The sequence below is a fragment of the Scomber japonicus genome, chromosome 2, assembly GCF_027409825.1.
Source record: "Scomber japonicus isolate fScoJap1 chromosome 2, fScoJap1.pri, whole genome shotgun sequence".
In the NCBI taxonomy this organism is placed as follows: domain Eukaryota; kingdom Metazoa; phylum Chordata; class Actinopteri; order Scombriformes; family Scombridae; genus Scomber; species Scomber japonicus.
In genome coordinates this window covers 35,549,987-35,572,091 of record NC_070579.1, presented here as the reverse complement: position 1 = coordinate 35,572,091, position 22,105 = coordinate 35,549,987, and the positions used below count along the sequence as shown (strand labels likewise).

At 41.2% G+C, this 22,105-nt stretch overlaps 1 protein-coding gene across 1 annotated transcript; it reads left to right on the top strand.

The window, feature by feature from the left end:
- The first annotated feature begins 175 nt into the window (after positions 1–175).
- slkb (STE20-like kinase b) lies at positions 176–21,250 on the top strand. Its single transcript, XM_053325480.1, has 17 exons — positions 176–910; positions 2,670–2,834; positions 6,865–6,913; positions 7,046–7,195; positions 8,734–8,806; positions 9,081–9,275; positions 9,358–9,439; positions 10,322–10,453; positions 10,995–11,774; positions 11,969–12,099; positions 12,310–12,433; positions 13,930–14,109; positions 15,633–15,762; positions 17,946–18,262; positions 18,372–18,497; positions 18,690–18,803; positions 19,838–21,250. Exons 1-17 carry the CDS (start codon positions 761–763, stop codon positions 19,982–19,984), a joined length of 3,045 nt encoding a protein of 1,014 aa, XP_053181455.1. The 5' UTR covers positions 176–760; the 3' UTR covers positions 19,985–21,250.
- Positions 21,251–22,105: the final 855 nt, after the last annotated feature.

Sequence of the window (22,105 nt, the reverse complement as noted above, 5' to 3'; positions counted from 1 at the left end):
CTACATGAGTTGTGTTAGGTCTCCCATACAGAGGAGGGCAGCAGAAGACTGAAATTGCCCCGCCAACTGTCAAACACGAGGAGCACAGAGAGAGAGAGAGAGAGAAAGAAGTGCAGACGCGCGCACTCGTGAACGCGCAGCGACACTAAATCCGCTAGATGACTAAACCCGTCCACACACTGAGGAAAGATGACTGTTTTTACTGTTTTTGGCGAATGTTAATGTACGGACGAACTGTAGCGCTAGCAGTTTTTATCCTCAGGGAAACTAATGATATCTTTTCTACGGAATACAACTATTGGGAAGGACGCCTTACTCATCTTTTTTCTTCTTTTGGTTGAGGAAAACCCTACAGGGTTGTCGGGCCAGTGGGTCGACAGGAGTTGGAACAACGACGATCTTCCCGGACTACTTTTCATGAAAAGAAAGTACTGTTTGGACGGTTTTTCGATGTTAGGACACATCTAGGTTAACCTTTAGGTGTTAGTTTAGGGGTTAATAATGACCTCTGATGTGCGAAAGAGCTATTCTCATGGACTGGTCAGAACAGTGTCAAAGGCTAAGCTAGGTTTTGATCCTGACTGTTACTAAAGCTAATGTTACTTTGAGTGCTGACACAACGGTTATTTATATACTAACTTCAACGTTTAGCTTTGGGATACATGTTATTCCTAACTCTTCAACTAAACCACACAAGGAAAGAGATACTCCTTTTTCAATTCCTTTGTCAACTTTCTAAGTGAATGACACAGGAGTCAGCATGGCATTCTTTAATTTCCGAAAAATATTTAAATTGGGAGCTGAGAAGAAGAAGAAACAATATGAACACGTCCGCAGGGATGAGAATCCGGAGGAAATATGGGATATCATTGGTGAATTGGGAGATGGAGCTTTTGGAAAAGTATACAAGGTATGATTTCTCATTTCTGCCTTTCATATCATTGCAATCCATTCCACTTTATTTATATAGCACGATTTTAACAAACACAAGGTTTTTTCAAAGTGCTGCACAACAAGATAAAACACAATATATAGATAACACAATAGAAGCACAATAAAAAGAAACTACACAATAGCAAGATAGAAGCAATACAATAGAATACACTGCCAGCACAAGATAAACATATGCATGTATACACATACAATCAACACCCTACATAGTGTCGTAATCCAAAGAAAATCATGTCATGTATTTTCTTGTCTTTTATAACCTCTCCATATGCAGCAACCCCCTTTTTTCAAGCCTGAAGACACATTGTCATCCCCAGCCTCCCATTGCTTTGTGACCCACCCACCATCTTTATAAATCAATACACCAATCATATGACAGAGGTGGTTTCAATTATGACTGTTGAGGTCTTTCTCCACACTCACCCAACAATGTTTGTCTAACCTCTATCTCCCTTTGAAGTGGCTTAATGTGACAGCCTCACTAAATATCATCACACCCACACAGAGCAGGAAACTTCAGTTTCATCATCAACTGGGTGAGCCCAGCTGCAGCTTAACCAATGTTAACATTTCCCTCCTCGTATTAGCCACAGATATAAGCAGAAGTGTGTCATTTTTTCCCCAAGCAGGAGCAAAAAAAGTACTATTATTACACAGGTGAATGTTTATATGTTCCTGAGCTGTTTTTAGAAGCTCCAACAAAGCAGCCAACATCATTTTCGATCTCTTTTACATTTTCAGAAAGCTGGCACAGCAGTCAAAGCAGCCTCCTTAACCTCATTTTTAATGATGACATCTTTGGGTTTGACCCTAATGCATCGCCAGAGCCAGAAGCTTCATTTGAATGAGTGACAGTAAATATAATCACACCAGAGTGACTCCACCAAATTTAATACCAGGAAGTCTTGGTGGCTAATGAAAGCACTTTACATGCTCTGTTTTGTTCCTAGTTGCCAAGTGTTATATTTGAGATGCTTTGAAATAGGCCCAACTTACCCAATCCTTGTGTTACTTTGTATCATACTTAGATTAAGCCTAATCTCGTTGCACAATGATGCAGTCACAGGTCGGCCCCCGACGTTGCTAATGAGCGGTGGTTCATGTGAACTAGACCAAAGGGAAATGTATCCATATGATTCCATTGAAGAAGTTCATGTTTGTGTGACTGAAAGTGCCACTCCAGTCAATCTAAACCTGCTCTACAAATAGTAAATGGCAGCATTATGTTTATATGTCTGGGCTCGGAGCCATCGCGGGGACAGTCCCCGTACTTTATTGATTCCTAGTGAAACACAAGCTGCTTTAGGTCTGAGGAGCAGATTATGTGTTGGGGGTGTGGAGGTGGGTAGAGGTGTATTTTTAAATGGAGTATATGGCCCGACCACGGAAAACACGGGGCAGGTCACCAGGAAGTGGCTGCATCCCATATCGCAGCGGCAAGTTCATCGAGCACATCCTGCCCCGCGGAGAAGCCAAAACAAACAAGGAGCAAATTTCCACTTTACAACAAGCCTCATGTTCTGCTGCTGTATTAAGAGCTCATAGAAAAAGCACAGAGGCTGTTTATTTGTTGTTCTTAGATACTCCTTAATGGCAGTGTGAAGTGTTTGCCTCAGGTCTGAGGTTAAGACAACTTTTTTCCAAGTCCAACATAAGCTGAGTAACTGCATGTCACACATCTTAACGACATCCTAATGACATTTTCTTCAATCTCGCAGGCTCAGAACAAACAGACGGGCATCCTAGCCGCCGCCAAAGTCATCGACACAAAGACGGAGGAGGAGCTGGAGGACTACATGGTGGAGATCGATATCCTGGCCTCCTGCGACCACCAGAACATCGTCAAACTGCTCGACGCTTTCTATTTTGACAGCAAACTGTGGGTGAGTAGAAGGAAGAGCTCTAGCTGTCATCAGTGTTTCCTTTGCAAAATACCCCAGCAAAACATGGGAGAATGTGGAACTGACTGGGGCTGCAGTGATGAGTCGATCGGTAGACTGACAGGATGTGAATCAGCAACTATTTCTGAAGTCAGTTTAGAGCTTGAATCTAATGATTATTTACCTTTTTAATTCTTCTACAGTCTCCACTCAGGACGTACACAGTGAGGAATAGAGGACACAGTGAGGAATAGCCAATGTGACATGAATAGCCTCTTAGCTGCTAATGTGAAGTGTGGCAATATTGATGATAAGTTGATAATTATTGTGACAGGCCTATCCACAAGTCAAAGATATTCAGTTCACTGTCATAGAAGACTGAAGAAACCAGAACATATTCATATCTGAGAAGCCGGATTAAAGAAATCAGTTAAAATCAAATGTGAATATTTTCTGGTTTCTTTGTTCCTCTGTGATAGTAAACTGAATATCTTTGGTTGTGGACAAAACATCAAATTTCAGGTCCTATCTTGTGCAAATTTTGTTGACATTTTACAGACCAAATGACTACAGTAATTAAATAATTGAGAAAATAACCAGCAGATTAATTGAAAAAGAGAATAAAACATTGTTGTTGTACTTTTTTTAGTTGTTTATTAAAACCCAAATAGGGATGGACAGTGTTTAGCAGGTGAGCTTGAGCGGACCTAAACTGTGGATGTGGTTGTAAACACAGCATAGCAGCTGTTTAAAATCATGGTGCATGTTGTTGTCAGTGGTCGCTGCAGGGAGAGCCTGAAACACTGTCTGTTCTGTACTCCACTTGTTATATTATGAGCTCACATGGGCTCTCATCATTTCATCAGTGCTGTTATTCTGCATAACTGAACTGTAAATGTAACGCATGTCTCTCATTTAACTCTAGTAATAACAAAACACGAGGCCAAAGTTCACAAGCAGCTTTTGGAACTATTAATCATCAGACCAGTTTATAATCCATCTGTGGCTGATATGAGATCATTTTTTTAAAGGTGTTTCTTTTCACTGCAGCCTGCACATAAATGTGTGGGGTTTATTTATAAATATGTCTGAAAAGCAGGGAAAGTTTATCTGTTGTTTTATGAGTCAAAGCCAGGGTTTTAGGTTGTGTTTCACATCATTGGAGCATCAGTGATGGTGTGCTGGGACTGGGAGCACTAACAGGCTCTGGTGCTGTGGGGGTTTATATGGATTATATTCAAAGCCTGAACATCAATCAGTCAATCAGCCAATCAAACAGACTTTATTTGCATAGCGATGTAACACAAAGTGCTTTACATGATAAAAACACACAAATATTCTGACCCAACAACCCCCAACACACACACTCCCCTGACTGTTATAAACAATAATAATAATAATAATAGACTTAATAAAAACAGCAAAGGAGGAAACACCAGAGCTAGCATAAAAATGTAAAAATTCTGAATACCCATATAAAATAAAGGATGATAATAATAGATTATTAAAATAATAATCCAGAGGCCAGGAACACGATTATGTGTATCATGCATCCTCTCACCATGTGAGTCAATACACAAGCATCCCCCTGCACAAAAGGGCACAGCGCAGTTAGGTCATTATAATAAAAAAAACCCTCATGATTACCTGAGTATTTGATTTCTGGCGCATTACACTCAGCGCTCGGCCCTTTTCCTCCCCATTGTCCTCTGAACAATGGCTCCAGCCTGATGTGGAGGCTGTCTGCTGATTTTTATCTCAGCTTGTGTGGCACCTGCTTCATGCCGAGAGGAGAGACAGAGAGAGAGAGTGAGTCCAGGACATTTCCTCCTCGGAGATGAAAGGCCACATAATCCCAGGAGAGTCTGGGAGATGATTTATTTTATTACTGCATAGCAAATTGATGAGACTCAATGATGTTTGTTTCCTTTCTTTTTTTTTGTGTTGTCGTTGCTAGGCTACAATTTCAGTTGCACTGAATCTGCTCTTACGCTCTCTTTCCTCTTTTTTTTTTAATCGAGAAATTGCTGGAATTGTTTTGAGATGAGATCATTTACAGTCCTCACCACATGAATGGATGTGATAATCTACGGCTGCTCACTTCTCCATGCGTGTGTGTGTCAAATAAACAAGTAGGAGAGGAAGCCACAGCCCCTGACCCTGGTTCCTCTGCGCCCGCTGCCGGTCTGAAACACCACTGTGGAGGCCCTTTGTACACCAAAACAACAGCGCGCCTACAGAGAAACACTACAGCCGTGTGTGTGTGTGTCTGTGTGTGTTGAATGGTCAAGATTGTCCGCAGACTCGAGGCATTGTACGTCTTGTAAGGGTTTTGTTCTTGGAAGTGGGACAGTCTTGAAAAGCTCCACTGAATCATAGAGTGCCATTGAAGCTTTGGGTGAAAAGTTAGGAGTTGAGAGTTTTTATTTGTAGGATGAGCCAATAAGCCAGGGCCTCAACTAACGTATCAACCACAATTAGTTTCTCAATATGTACAAAATTGCAGAAGTGTGTCTTTACTTCCTCTTTCTCACATAGTGGCCCTTAGTTAAATGTTCCCCAAATGGCAGCATCATGCTAACAGACTTTAAGCTCAGTAAAGACAGTCCAGATGCTTTGTCATGACCATGTTAACCTCCGCCTGAGGTGCTGTGTCTATAGGAGCTGTAATCCTATTTAGAGACTAAGATTTAAGATGTGACTGTATAGCTAGAAAGGTAGCTAGCAGCTGTGGGAAACTATTCCCACAATGTGGCCCCAACTGGGCCAATCCTCTTACATCAGCAGCCATATTTGAAAGCTCCTAAATGCCTTTAAGGGCTCAGAGTGTTTCATTCATGCAGGCCGAGGTGGAGGTTCATTCTCAAATTGTTTCAGTCTGGTTGAGCAGTCCGGATACATGATGATGACGATGGTGGCAATGATGAAGATGATGAGGCCTCCTACAGTGTTGTGTTGATGTTCCAGCAGAATAAAAACATGTTGTTGTTGTTGTGTGTTCTCTCTCTGAACTTGAGAAGCTTCCAGAGGCGCACAATAGATTTGAAAGGCCGCCGGGTTCAACCAGAGCATTACTGCCTCACATGAATGAGCTGCCTTTACCTCTGTGTGAAATGCATTAGTGCTGTGCCATATGACTAAAATATCATATCCACCATATGTGTCATTTCATATGCACATAATGAATCATATCATTTACATACAGCACATTTCCTGTACATTAAGTGAATGAATAGGCCACATGGGAAGGCTTCTTTGTTGTTACATTTGGAATTATATACTCAACAAATAAATAGCTGAGTAGCTGCAGATCACTGATTGGCTTTTTCAATTTTATTCTTATTTGAATAATATTCATGAAGCTTATATCAGCTAAAGCATGATTTTTTTATTTTTTTTAAAGGTACTTTATTCATATTCACATATTTGATTAGTTTGTTTCAATTTAATTTGTTTCCTTTTTATACAGAACCTTTGTGCAAATGTTGTATGGAGCATGCACATAGCATAAAATATAAAAAATATGAATGTACAAATAGAAATGATTATTTGGTGATTGTAACATAGGTGGTAAAAGAGGTGAGGGGTGTTTGATTGTGTTGGAGCTGGTCTGCAGCATCATTTGTAAAGTACAGTTTTCTGACCAAACCCTCCTCGTTTAGTCTCGGCTGGTTGGAGTCCTCCTCTTCAGAACGACCCAGTTCAGTGTCACGATAGCTCTCCTCCATATGTTGCCTTCATGCAAATTTCCCACCTGCGAAAGAACGCCAAGCACGAAAGTCACGAAAAAACCAGCAGCATTTGATTTGTATGTGATCTGAGACACAACACAATGATACCAGTTTTTACTATCTTCAAATGATATCACACTGTCCTCGCTCACTGCAAATCTCAGAATAATGAACCCTAAATAAAGATACACACGATTGATGAGGTGCATCTCTTGTTTCCCATAAACAAATACACATCGCAAAGTTTACACAACACATTTGACTGTTTGTCCCTTGTTTTGTTTTTTTCCCCTCGTCGGCAGATTCTCATCGAGTTCTGTGCAGGAGGGGCTGTGGACGCTATCATGCTGGGTGAGTCAGCGTTTCCACCTCACACACACAGGTCTCTACATTAAAAAAAAACAGCAGGTTTTAGAAGGTAAGTGAAAGAGCATCTATAATATGAGGCTGCATTTGTGTGCCCCCCCCCCCCCCCCCCTGTAGAACTGGAGAGACCCCTCACGGAGCCTCAGATCAGGGTGGTGTGTAAGCAGACCCTGGAGGCCCTCGTCTATCTCCACGACAACAAAATCATCCACAGAGACTTGAAGGCCGGCAACATCCTCCTCACGCTGGACGGTGACGTGAAGCTGGGTGAGAAGCAGTCACATCTCACTAAGGCCCGAAACCTTTTTTTTTTTTTTTCCCACTTTTCAAAGGCAGGAATCATAAACAAGTTCACTATCTAGCAATAAAGATAAGGCCGTGTGACTTTGACCGGAATCTCCGTCTATTGTAAGAGCTGAAAATGACACAAGAATGTACAGCTGATATCTTTTTTTTATGTTTTCACACAAGCAACCCAAATACATAGTTAGGTTTCATATATCTAGGTAAGGTGTCACGTTTCATCATTTACACACAGCTCTCTGTCTAACAGTAAACCAGTGTTGAGTGGAGCTGCCATGTGATGTCGTATAGATCAGAAAAACACTTTGAAGTTGTTTTTTTTGTTTTCAAAGTCTTTTTAATGCAAGAAGCTTACACATTCACATGATCCTTCCCATGACATATAATGCATAGAGTTCCACTTCATGCATGTAAAACAGTCATCAATAAGATTAATGACTTAATGTGTGTGTGTGAAGGGTGCTGCTTTTGTTCCTGCTAGAAGTTCTGACGCTCACATTTCCATAACACACACACACAAATTACATCTTTTTTTAATTATTTGGTTTATTGGATTATTTATCTAGTAATAAAAACAATAGTACCGGTATACATATTAATTAAACAGCAAAGCTTTAGATTGCATTTTACATAGATGCATTTCAGTTGTATCTTTTGTTAAACCTTGCCTGCATGATGAAATGATGACCTCATCAGGGTTATTTTCCCCAACTTTTAAAAGAGTCTCCAGAGCCACACACAACTGTTTTCACATGCTGAGTAGATCTATACTGACCTACATGTGTACAATTGGTGGAATGCACCTTTTTAGAAAGAAAAAAAAGTAGATATGTGCTGTGATTTATGTTGAACACTCTCACTGTTGCTGATGTAGACATGGCAACATGACTTACTTACTGGCCTGCATGCAGAGCAGCAATTGTTTGGTCCGGCTGCTCAGTGCACACACACACACACACACACACACACACACACACACACACACACACACACACACACACACACGTATCCTCAGCAGATGCACTAATGTAGCTTACATAGAGCAGTATGAGTCATCGCTGGTGGAAGGAACAGGCTCAGTGGAATAACACACAACAAGCATTTTGTCTGGTGACATAACACACACACACACACACACACACACAGACACACACAGAGGTGGCTGTGCAGCTGCCTGTCAGGCCTGTGATGAGCTGTTCCTCACACACACACACACACACACACACACACACACACACACACACACACACACACACACACACACAATACAAGTAAGGCACGATGTCATCATGCAAATGCATGACGGCTGTCATCACAGCGTACGTTTTGTAGGTCCGTGTTCATTTAATGCTTATGATTGGATTAGCAGTTCCACCGCTGAAGGGTAGAGTGTCTTTTTTTTTCTTTCTTTTGGATGTGTTTGGTTGTTTTGGAAACAGAAATGATGACCGTACATTTCCTCTGGCTAATTTCTGGTTTGCCTTGAATCACATGTCTTTCAGCTGACTTCGGCGTGTCCGCCAAAAACACCAAAACGCTGCAGAGGAGAGACTCTTTCATTGGAACGCCTTACTGGTGAGTGCCAGTAAAAAAAAAATTCAATTTTACTTCACTTTATTTTATTTTATTTTATTTTACTTTACTTTATTTTACTTTTTTATTATTTTATTTTGCACAAACCATTGAAGAAGAAATACACACTTTAGCAGAGACATGCTGTAATCAAGAGAACAACGCCTTGATCTAAGGACATCACAGCCCTTGATCATGACTTCCCCCTGATGATCTCATCTAGGACTTTGTATGAATGTAAACCCTCCTCCTCTGACTCTCCTCCTTTCCCGTCCAGGATGGCTCCAGAAGTGGTCATGTGCGAGACGTCAAAGGACCGCCCGTACGACTTCAAGGCGGACATCTGGTCCCTCGGGGTCACATTGATCGAGCTGGCACAGATCGAGCCTCCAAATCACGAGATGAACCCCATGAGAGTCCTGCTGAAGATAGCCAAGGCCGATCCTCCGACGCTCATGCAGCCGTCGCGCTGGTCAGTCACCGCAAACAAGTGTATCTACGTGATGAGAAGCGACTCAACATGACGTTTTCTAATCAATTATTCCCTCTTTCAGGTCTCCAGAATTTAGCGACTTCCTAAAGCGATGTCTGGACAAGAACGTGGACAACAGGTGGAATCCGACACAACTCCTCCAGGTACCTTTCTTTTTCATTCACACAAAACCCTTTTGTTTCAGGATGAGTCAGCTCCTTCAGCCTCTACAATCAGCTGATAATCCTCATTCCCTCCACACCTGCATAAGTACTCCTCCCATCCCATACCCACGTACCACCTGCCATTCAGCACATTTAAGCAGCAGAGCTCTAAACGACATCTGTTTACCTGCTGTGTGTCAGGTGTCTGTCAGGTAGTGTGTGTGTGTGTGTGTGTGTGTGTGTGTGTGTGCCAGCAGGACTGACGCTCATCCCTGACGTCAGAGCAGCCGGCTTCCTTTTTTTTCTCCATAGGGTTTAAGGTGCTCGCTAAGTTACAGCCACTTAGGTCTCAGACAGACAGAGAAGCAGTAAGGACACATTCTTATCACAGGAAATACTTTACAACGCAGCAGCAGAAGGATTGTTGCGTTTAGAAGACAATTCAATGGGCTTGAAAATAGAGCACACCGCCGGTCTGCCGCCGATGAAGGTTTTAATATCCAAGAAGCTGCATTTACTCAGGCCGGCCATAGAATACTTGCAACTGATTTCAAATCCGAAGAAGGTGAGGTGGACATTTATTAGTTTCTTCTAAAGATCACTCAGTAAGATGTGTTCAGATCCCAGAGGGAGACACAGAAAGAAAGACTGTTTCTTTAATGTGTGTTTTTTAAATGTACCATGTTTTATTTAGTCAAATAGTGACTGTCTGATACACTGTAAGCCAGTTCTATATCAAACTCTATTGGATTAGTTGTCAGCGAGGCGTCTAGTATTAAGTCTCTGTCTCTCTCGTCTTCATTGCTACAAACTGTGTCGTCGTGTGTTTTTCAACTTAGATCTGGATTTCTCACTGTGTTATTTTCTGTGTCCCGTGCTCAGCATCCGTTTGTGTCCTCTGTGATGGACAACAGGCCGCTGAGGGAGATCATAGCCGAGGCGAAGGCCGAGGTCACAGAGGAGATCGAAGAGCACAAAGAGGAAGAAGAGGAGGAAGACACAGAAGCACACATGGTGAGTAAATGTGACCAAAGTTAGTGTGCAGGATGGGATTCACTGCATAGAGGAAATGTTTGTTTGTTTTTAAGCAGGACTTTCTGGTCTTTCTTGGTTATTTGTTTTGCAAGTGTGTCATTTTTTCTTCTTGGTCTTTTAGCAGTGTATGTTTTATGTGTGTTGAATACATGAAATTGGTTCTAATATGAGGTGTCTGGTGAAATTTAGTAAAACATCACAGTTGAACCTGCAGATTCAGCAATATTGTATAAAGTTGTCAGGACTGCAGTTAACGTTTGTTTTTATTACTGACCAATCTATAATTATTATTTAATTATGTTCTCAATTAATTGATTGATATTCAAAGATTTAAATATATTCAGTTTATGACAAAGCAGCAATTCTGCAGCTTTTAAGAAGTAACAACCTTTTTTTTGTCCTTTTTTCTGCAGTACAAGAATATTCAACTAATATCAAAGGACCTCTATTGTTTAGTTTTTTTCTTGATAAACCAAAAACCTGATTGTATCCTCTCTTCTTCTCTTCTTCCTCTCTGCAGGGTCACAAACGCGCTCCATCTGACGCCAGCGTTGCCAGCTCTGAGGATGAGAAGATCCCTCTCTCTCCCTCCATACTGGAATCAGTGCCTGAGAAGCTGGAGCCAGTTCCACCTGTGCCCGCACCCGCACCCACACCTGCACCCGCTGAGCTCCCTGTGGGGAACCACGTATTGGACACCAGCTTTGTAGAAGAACCTCCCGCCGCTGCAGCAGAAGAGCAGACAAACACTCCAGTGGAGGATGGACAGAAAGAAGAGAAACCAGTAGAGGAGAAGCTTCCAGAAGCAGGGGATGACGTTGCCTCACCTGAACCACAGACTGAACCAGAGGCACCTGTTAAAGAAATGGAACAGCTGGAGATAGCTGCTGATGACGAGAAGGAGGTGGACACGGCCGAGGATCCGGCTGATCCAGAAACCCCCGAAACTCCTCAGGAGGACAAGACGCCCGCTGTGGAGGAATCTCAAACACCAGCAGAGGAGAAGGAGAAGGAGAAGGAGAAGGAGGAGGAGAAGGAGGAGGAGGACCCGTACAAACACCTAAATGTGACTCTGACACTACCAACGAAGGATGAAAAAGAGCAGAATGGAGAGAAGCCCAAAGAAAAGGTGGAAGAAAATGAAAATGAGAAGAGCGTTCCAGACAAGGCTAAGGATAATAAAGAGAGAGACTCTGACTCTGGAAGAGGCTCGGCTGCAGATAACAGCAGCGTAGACCTCAACCTGTCTATCTCAAGCTTCCTGTCCAAAACTAAAGAGCCTGGATCTGTTTCCGTACAGGTAACACACATACACATACACATACACACACACACACACACACACACACACACACACACACACACACACACACTCTGATGCACAAACATTCTCCCTCTTGTTCATTCTAATAAGTACACTGCATCTCTATAGAATGAGAGAATTCTGATACAAAATGATTATAAAGACATTTTATTTGATCATTTTCTTCCCAGGACACCAGACGTCAGAAGAAGACGCTGAAAAAGACGCGTAAGTTCATGGTGGACGGCGTGGAAGTTAGCGTGACGACATCAAAGATCATCACCGACAACGACACCAAGAACGAGGAGATGAGATTCCTGAGGTATCCATCCGCCTGCCTTTTATTTCCATCCACCTCCAGCCGTCAGTTTTATGCAAATGTTATGAAAATGACGCGCACAGGGAGCTTAGTGTCCAATCTGACTGTACCGAGTTAAGCTCTCAGTCACATTAACATTTTAAAACTTCATACAGCATCTCATTAACATAATTTCTCTCTTCTTTTTTTTCTCTCCCTCCTTTTATTGTGAAGGCGCCAGGAGCTGAGGGAGCTGCGTCTCCTGCAGAAGGAGGAGCAGAGGGCCCAGCAGCAGCTCAGCAACAAGCTGCAGCAGCAGAAAGAACAGATCTACAGGCGCTTTGAGCAGGAAACCACGGTGAGTGTCACCTGACCCACAGCTGTGATGTCATTTGTTTTTTGGGGTAGGGTTTTTTTCAAGAAAATGATATAACAAAATGGTGGTGGATTTACATAGCAGAGAAAACAAACAAAAACAACAACAATAAGAAAGGGGGGGGGGGGGGGGGGGACAGGACTAGTCCACTTAACATCGTTAGAAAATGTGAACCAGTATAGAGGAAATAGTTGAGAATGTAGAAATATCTGTGTTTTATAAATAATAGGTGGATGATTAGAAATGAATCCCCCTCCAGCTGACAGAGCACCTCAGTCAATCTTCAGCAAGTAAAAGATGGAGCTCACTCTATAGTATAAAACCTGCTCTTATATTCAGAGGTAGTTTATTGAGTGCTGGTTCAGCACTTTTCACTTCATCCTGAGGTCAAGTTACATAATGTGGAAGGAACATGAAGAAATTTGGGACTGCCGCAGTGGAACAGCAGTGCAGTCACAGGGAGCAGCTGCTTCTTTAAAGCTAAAATGAAATGAAATGTGCGTTGAATACAAGGGATGAACAATTAATTGAAATTTTATCGGAGATGCAATAAAGGTAAAATGTGTAAAACTAGCAGTTTAAATGGAGTATTGTGGTGCTGCAGAGACATCCTATACATCAGTGAGAATGAGCAATATCGGTCAAAATAATCATTTAGATATTTTTTCAAACTCATTAGGCTCCAGTGACTACTATCCAAAAATAAAAGGCAGCTGAGAGACTTAATCGGCTCGTATTTATGACGCGTTCACACAAATCCACTCTGAAATCCAGATGGAGTTTAATACTGTTTATTGATTGAAAACCAAGACTGACAAGCAGCTGATCCACTGAAATTGTTAAATAATACCTGATGTGATATGATGAAAATATCAGAGCCCTGTTAAATCCTGCCACTACCCAAGTGAACAAGTAAAATGAAACCACATCCACACCCACATGTCAATCAACACATAAACAAATACATAAACACAGAACAATACACATTTTTGGCTCCTAGAAAAACATATAGAATATGAATATGAGTCATCATCATCATCATCATCTGACTGTTCCACTGCGTATAGATCCAGGTCTGTGTGAGACAACTTGATTCACTTCAATCAATCAATCTTTATTAATATAGCAGCTTTCATTCAGGTTAATGTAGTTCAAAGTGCTTCACAGTTGATTGACAAGCTGATAATAAGACAACATAAACAAAAAGGGAAAAAACGATGAAGGAACAAATTACAAAGAAAAATATAAAGAAAAAAATGAGACTGATACACGCAAGATAAATGAAAAAAGAATAATTAAAAAGTCAGATCAAGCACAGTTCCTCATATTATATCAAATAATTAGAAGCTGGTGTGAGGGTATTATATATACGTATTCCTTTGAAAACTTCCTTTACAAAAGCTACTGTATTAATATTGACTTGTTGATAATGTTGCATGACTTTTGTATCATTGACTTATTTGTGAATGTTCCTCCAGAGTAAGAAGCGTCAGTACGACCAGGAGGTGGAGAACCTGGAGCGGCAGCAGAAGCAGACCATCGAGCGGCTGGAGCAGGAGCACACCAACCGGCTGCGGGACGAGGCCAAACGCATCAAAGCTGAGCAGGACAAAGAGCTCTCCAAGTTCCAGAGCGTGTCCAAAAACCGCAAGAAGGAGGTTAGCATCACCCTCATTCCTCTGTTCACAGCAGCTTACTTTGACACACAGGTCTGTCCGTTAAAGTGTTCACGTAACCGCCCATTTATCCACCGCAGGGTCTAAATCAGTCCGGCCCTGCCACTTCTCATTTATTCCCCTCACTTAGAGCTAATCTACCCCCGAGCTTTTTAGTCTCGTTTAATTTCCGGCTGTCAATCACGGCTGACACACGGCGAACGGGAGGCGGGACTTTCTCATGAAACCCATTAAAGAGGAAATTATCCCGCCAGACGAGGTGACCCAGGGCTCGGTCTGCGGTGGATTTTGAACTTTGCAACACACGCACACACACACACACACGCGCACACACTTTTCATCCTCCTTTTCCTCTCAAGTCTTTCTTTTCTTTGACAAAATGCCCAACTATGCTGATAAACAGTTATTTAGCTTTTTATGATTGTTTTTATTACTACGAAACCGTCCACCTTACCTCTGTGTGTGTGTGTGTGTGTGTGTGTGTGTGTGTGTGTGTGTGTGTGTGTGTGTGTGTGTGTGTGTGTGTGTGTGTGTGTGTGTGTGTGTGTGTGTGTGTGTGTGTGTGTGTGTGTGTGTGTGTGTGTGTGTGTGTGTGTCTCAAGTGCAACGTGTAGGAGGGTCAGTGTACTGTGATCTGCAGGGAGTGACTCATGTTATGATTCAATCCTTTCAGTTGTCTTCCTGCACCTTGTGCAACGCTCCCATACAGGGTTTAAGTGAAACCCCTCTCCGTGTGTGTGTGTGTGATTTGATGCCTCAGCAGATCTAGAATCTGGCCTCTTTCTCATGCCTCTTAAAACATGATTCATTATTACTCTTAATGTCTTCACACAGTCATTTCTATATATCAACAACTCTTTATTGTTGTTTTTTTACATATTTTTGTTGGCTTTTTTAAACCACACAACAATACAAAAAATAATACAATAAACTGAAGAAAACAGGCAGCTACACACAGTAAAATGAATATAAATGAAATCAAACATTAAATTGAGATGAGTTAAAATGCTGAGATAGATACAGGAGCAGAAATAAAAAGAAATACATTTAGTGTGTTTCTCTAATGAATCAGAGCAGCGTTGTGAGGATCCACATGTGAAAGCTCTGAAGTGTTGCCTGTACATATCACTAAGTATATATCAGCATCTTAAATGTTCAGTTGTTCCGCATTTAATGAGCCAAGTAGGTCAGATTAATGTGGAGCAGGTGTAGCAGTCTTTATTGTGTACCGTCTGGTCATCAGCTCAAGCCGCATTTAGCCTCAAGTAAAGTTGGCGGGAAGCCACTCAAAGACTCAACACTACACCACTGAGTCCTGTCCTGCTTAGTGGGTTGATGCAGGGTTTTGTTGCAGGAGATTATACTTCCTGTTGTTGATAGCTGACGGTGGAAGTTTCATCATAATCAGATATTTTAATATTCTGATGGTTAGATTTTGCTTGTGTGTGTGTGTGTGGTAAAAGTGTGTTCCGCGTCTCATACGATGTGTGTCGTTCTCGGCTCAGGAACAAGAGTTTCTTCAGAAGCAGCAGCAGGATCTGGACAGCGATCTGAAGAAGATCATCCAGCAACACAAGCTGGAGCTCGCCACCATCGAGAGAGACTGCCTCAACCACAAGCAGCAGCTTCTCAGAGGTAATTCTAACTACAGACACACTAATATCCAAATCAGTCAGATCACACATTAAACAGACTTTATACTGGATACAGATGTGTGTAATGTCTGATTGAGCTCGTGTGTGAGTGCAGCAGTAAATTCTACAGTAGATTACAACTGCTCATAAAATAAAAGATGTTGTATTTAGAGAAAATGTCCAGACCTGATTCTCCAGATGTTACTAAAACAGCTTAAGTTTATTATGTATTGTTGGTCAGCTGATGTGGTTTTCATGTCATGTGGGAAGGAGGGTCTTGATGGGACAGAGTCTCATCACTAAAGTATTTTACATGGTTGTTTGTATTATTACATTACAGTTCAGAAAATGACATCAGTTTACTGTAATGCTGCCTTTAAAACCAGGAAAAGACAACAGTCATGAGATCATGATATTATGATATTCAAATTCTATGACTGATATCTACCCTCATATTACAGTATTGATATAATATTGATATATTGCCCAGCTCTACAAACAGGTTGCAGTTGGTGTGTTCAGTATTCCTTCAGTTTTATTAGGCTCACTACTTAATTTCCATTGTTGAGAACAGAAAGGTCAAAATCAGCTCTCATAGTTTTTAAAAAGAGTTTTTTTTAAAGCTGCATTACTAAAATTCATTGACTATAACTAAACTAAAACAGTCACCGTTTCCTCTGATTAAGATAAGATTTAAAAAGCCAGACTGTTATTCAACTAAAACCTATCCTACCAAAAACAGGATGTGGTTGACTCAGTATGAGCCCATTTAACACAGGACTGAAAATAGCTGATTACTTTTACATGATTCATGTTTTACCCAAAGTCTGAAGAAAGTTTGAAGCCTACTCTTGAAGATTTAGATAGGGCAAAAACGTAGAGAGGGTATCTGCCCCCCCAGACCAAATCTGGACCTAACACAACATTCAAATCCTCTTTGACTACTAAGTATCAGATCGGTCCAAACTCCAGTCACAATATGACCGGAGCTGTGACCAATTCAATCCAATGTCAGTCACAAACTGACGTCATTCACCCAGATTCCATAATCTGGTGTTTTGGCCTGCAGGGAGAGAAACATATTATTTCCTGTAGTGATGTTTTATGTCTTCTAAGAGACTTAGACCTCTAAATCATTTAAAATCTTAGATATCTTAAATAAATTCATTCATGTTTAACCTCAGTTTGTGTCTGCAGGTTGTGTTGGGTCACAAACCTCCACAGTAGAAATGATTGGATGTTTGTTTAACCCACTTGTTCAGCTGTATTTATAGAACTCAATGTGCTTTACATTAAAACAAACATTAAACAGTAGAAATATATAGAATATGAAAATATTAAAATGCACAATAAAAAAAGGAAACCCAATTCTTATAAAAAGAAAACAAAGTAGAGAAAAAGAGAAAGAAAAAGCTAGACTGAAATAGAGAATACAATATGAGAGTGCAGTATAAATAATGATTTGCTTTATTATTAAAAGAACATACAGTACACATGAAAGATTAGAATGTAAAGTGCTTTAAAAGAGCTCAATCATAAGCACAGGAGAAGATCAACATTTTTAACTTGGATTTAAAAGTATTCACATTTGGGACTGAGTTCAGTTCTGTTCTTGCACGTTTAGCTTTGAAATGCATTTGAATGTAATACATATTTGCTCTCTGAATAAGAAGTGCTGTGTGGTTTGTTACAGCCTCCTCTAACCTTTCACATAATTATAATAATAATCAAAAAAGCTCTGGTATGGGTATCTGCAGATCTCCAAATTCAGGTGTTTGATCAACATTGGAGTGTCTAACTGTGACTCTTTCAGCCTGACCGTCACATCTGCAGTGGTTGAGCTGAGCAGTGATCAGCAGTCCCGTTAGCACCGTCTGGTTCTTAATCCCACACTAAATATGCCAAGATCTGCACAAACAACGATTCTCAGTAAACGCTCACTGAACCGAGTCACGAGAGGTTGTAACCGTAAAGAGCTTTCACCCAGAACAGTTCAACGCTTTCAAAGCTCAAAGCTCAAACCTCATTAGTAAAGTTGATGTTGGTATATATGACTTAAAGCAGAATGTTCTAGAAATCCAGACATAACGTTGAGATGTTCCCCTATAATAAGCCTGTCAATGCTTCTTCTGTGCCTTCATTCAGCTTTGTCCTTTGTTCTTTTGTGTGTGTGTGTGCGTGCAGCCCGGGAAGCCGCCATGTGGGAGCTGGAAGAGCGCCACCTGCAGGAGAAGCACCAGCTGTTCAAACAGCAGCTCAAAGACCAGTACTTCATGCAGAGACACCAGCTGCTGAAGAGACACGAGAAGGAGATGGAGCAGATGCAACGCTACAACCAGCGTCTGATCGAGGAGATGAAGAACAAGCAGACTCAGGAGAGGACCAGACTGCCCAAAATCCAGCGCAGCGAAGCCAAGACCCGCATGGCCATGTTCAAGAAAAGCCTGCGCATCACCGGAGCTGCCATGACCCCCGAGCAGGAGAGAGAGAAAGTCAAACAGGTGAGCAGAGACGCGGAAGGTGATGGTAGATATGAAGTCTTTTTTTAATAACACATAAATCCTAATTGCGTGTGTGTGTGTGTGTGCGTGCGTGTGTGTGTTTTGTTAGTTTGCAGCGCAGGAAGATAAGAGACAGAAGAACGAGAGGCTGCACCAGCAACAGAAACACGAGAACCAGATGAGAGACCTGCAGCTGCAGTGCGACGCCAACGTCAGAGAGCTCCAGCAGCTCCAGGTACACCTTCTGTTATAACACTCAACTCAATACATGTGTTCTGTTCCACTAGAATTACAAGCTGCCCTGTTCCTTCCATGTAGTCTTCTGTTAGTTCACCATTCTAGCCAAAGACACGGCATTGAACACAGTAACATATTGTTCCACACTTCCTCCCTCTGTGTGTGTGTGTGTGTGTGTGTGTGTGTACAGAACGAGAAGTGCCACCTGCTGATTGAACATGAGACCCAGAAGCTGAAGGAGCTGGATGAGGAGCACAGTCTGGAGCTGAAGGAGTGGAGGGAGAAACTACGACCCAGGAAGAAGGTGTGTGAGATGAGTTTATGATATCAACAAAGGAGATAGAAACACATTTATTTGATGACCTCAAGGCAAACATCCACAAAGTGTAATAAATGTGATGAATTTGGTCACATGAACAATCTGACAGAGACTCAGCTGCACATGTCTTATTCATACTCCTGGATTCAACCAGGCGCAGACACACCGCGTTCTGGCTCTGACCCGATCTCCAGAGCTGATCGCTGCAACTCTAGTCAATGATTGTGATCCCACTGGGTGTCTCGGTACATTTCAGAAGCGTCCCAGACGTGTCTCTCTGCTCCACTGCGCTATAAATACACGCAGTATATTTTCAACAGAAGACGCTTCAAAGCCGCGTCAAACTCCACAGAGCAGATACATACGATACAATATCATTTATTGTCCCCGTAGGGAAATGTCTCTCGCTGGACAGGAAGTCAGATTAAAAAACAGCACAGAGCTTCTAGTGAATTTTCAAAATAAAACGACCCATCCAGCCTCTCGAACGTATTTATAACAATAAGCTAAGTTTAACCACGAAGTCTACTGACCCACAGTAGAAGCACAAAAATAAAGGAAAATGACCAAATCAACTACATTTGAAGTTAACAGTGTTTAGTTGTGCCTCTACTGCAGTAATTACAGTAGCCTGAAGGCACTCTTGATTTGATTAGACTGCTGTAATTACTGTACTAACAGAACAGTTTCATTTAAAAAGGGGGGTTGCTTATATACTGAAACACTCCTGGTGGGGTAGTATGCAAAACTGCACATACATAGCTGGGGTCAGGCTGTGTCTACATTAATGCACAGGAAGACGCATGGTTAGCCATATTAGCTGCTCAGCTGTAGAGATAGCAGCAATGTGACTGAAACATCTCACTCATATTCCCCTCAGGATAGATTGTAATACCTTTGATGATCCCCTCACTTTTCACCTAGCGCCACCTTCAGGCCACATAATAGGCTACCGGGTATAAAGTGAACCTGTATTTTCAGTAAGTTAAACCAGTGTGTGTTTTTTATGTATCCTGCAGGCCCTGGAGGAAGAGTTTGCCAGGAAGCTGCAGGAACAGGAAGTGTTCTTTAAGATGAGCGGAGAGTCGGAGTGCCTTAACCCCTCCACCCAGAGCCGCATCTCCAAGTTCTACCCCATACCCAGCGTCCACTCCACCGGTTTCTAGAAGAAACCTGCACACACACACCCACACACACACACACACACACACACACACACACACACATAGTCTGGACTGTAAAGACTGAGCCTGTGCTGCCTTTCCATCATGCTCTGACTGCTAACAGAGGTTGCAAGAGGCTTTTTGTTCCATCTCTGGACTCCAGTGTTTGTTGACCCTCACTCCGCTCATACACTCACACTGTCAGAGTCATTATGAAGGAGATTTTTTTCAGATTGATTGTTTCAGTCATCACCTCAAAAACCACTAAAGTGAAGTAGCTTCTCTGTCTGACCTTTTTTGTGATTGAGTCATTTTATAAAGAATCCAGTGCCTGTAAAATTTGATGTTTTTGAATCCAAACAGTTTCTGGTAATTATTTGCTGCTCTGATTTTTCTCTCTGGTTTTAGACATTTGCACTAAAGACAGGATAGCATTTTTTATACCACTCCAACCTATTTGGGTTAAATCTCCAACAGCAACTCTCATTTATAGTCGATCATAAAATAGAATGTACGTCTCATAAAGGAGATGGAGCACATTTTGTTGAAGGTTTGATGATATAGAATATTTTTATGAAATGATACATATCTCTGTGTTTAGAATAGTAGCTTAAGATACATTTTTGAGATAATAAAAAAAAAGAAGTGTAGTTTAGAAAATGATTCCTTCCATCCTTCAGGGTTTTTCTTCAGAATGCCTTTTCTGTCTCGACACTCGAGACTCAAGCAGTAAAAATGGTGGGAACTGTTTTCTTTGTTGTGAAACAGCGGAGGAGGAGTAGAGGCGCCGTTTACATTCAGAGACAAAAGGATCACTGTTAATCGACACTAAGGAAATACTGCGGTGTGTTTGGCACTGTCCATCACACTGCTATCCATTACCGTCATGTCTCTGTAGGAGCGTTATTCAGGGACAGAGAAAGCATGCAACTTTTTTTTTTTTTCTTCTTTCATTGGAAATGATATAATTCTATAAAAATGTCCAGAAAACTCCAAACAGCTCCCAGTTCAGCTGGGTTGTGATGCGTCGTTGTATCTTTTTTAGTTCTCTTCATCTGCCTCCTCATAAAGGTATTTTGCTACCAGGTGTATCATGGGTAGGCCTGCATGGCTTTTTTTAAATTGAAATGATAATACTGTCTTCATTGTCGTGCTAGCTAATAGCCTTAAAATGTCAGAAAAAGCTGAATGGATATTCTGTATGTTAAACGTGTTGCTCTTTGTCGTATGAAGAATATTAACAGTTTCAGAATGAATTCATTTGACAGACTTCATTTTATTGATAGAAACAAAAACAGAACATGAACTCTTAGCATGTGGTTTTTTATTATTATTATTATTATTAAGGTTATTAAAGTAAAGTTTGATGCAGTTGATGGAAAACAAAATGGGCCTGACTGGTTTAGGCCATATAGACTTCAGATTGGTTCATTTTATCATCTCATTTTCTTCGTAATTGGCTTTTGAGAGTTACGGTTAGAAAAAAAAGGTATTTAATGGAGCTGTTATGTACAAGAAAAAAAACACAACATGAAGGAGTGCTGTGCACCTTTTTACAAAGTGATACTCAGTAGTTATTTATATGACAACCGGTCACTGCAGCGTCCATGCTGCTCGCTCGCTCATTCAAAGTCTTTAAAACGATCAAAAACATAATCATAAAATCAGTTCTTAGACAAATTTAGCAAAATGATTCAATTCTGAATGTTGACTGAAAACAAACATAATCATATAAAAATCATTATGCTTTTTTTTTTTTTTTTTTTAAAGAAAAAACAATGTATAGTTTTTAGGATGCCTGTGTAATGTAGATTTTCATTTTGCTGTAAATAAACAATTTTCTCTGTACCTCAGATGTGTTTAATGTGTGCTGTTTGCTCCAGCTTTTAATACATTTGGAAATATCTGGCAGTGATGGAAAGCTGTGATAAAAATCAATTACACAAAAATAATTGATCCCATATAAGACATGTTCAGACCAGAAAATGCCCACGACTATGAAAAGAGAAAGTCAACTCATCATTCAGTCCCACAAAATGTAAGAAGTCACCACACTGATGAATAACCCTCAATGAAGTAGTTCAAACTAACTCAGTGCTACATGATCCCTGATTTCACATATAC

What these genes read in the sequence shown, in the direction of transcription:
- slkb (XM_053325480.1), top strand. Translation starts at nt 761, where the DNA reads ATGGCATTCTTTAATTTCCGAAAAATATTTAAATTGGGAGCTGAGAAG. An exon ending in CTGGATCTGTTTCCGTACAG is followed by an intron (nt 11,775 to 11,968) that starts GTAACACACATA and finishes TTTTCTTCCCAG; the next exon opens with GACACCAGACGTCAGAAGAA. An exon ending in CAAGCAGCAGCTTCTCAGAG is followed by an intron (nt 15,763 to 17,945) that starts GTAATTCTAACT and finishes GTGTGCGTGCAG; the next exon opens with CCCGGGAAGCCGCCATGTGG.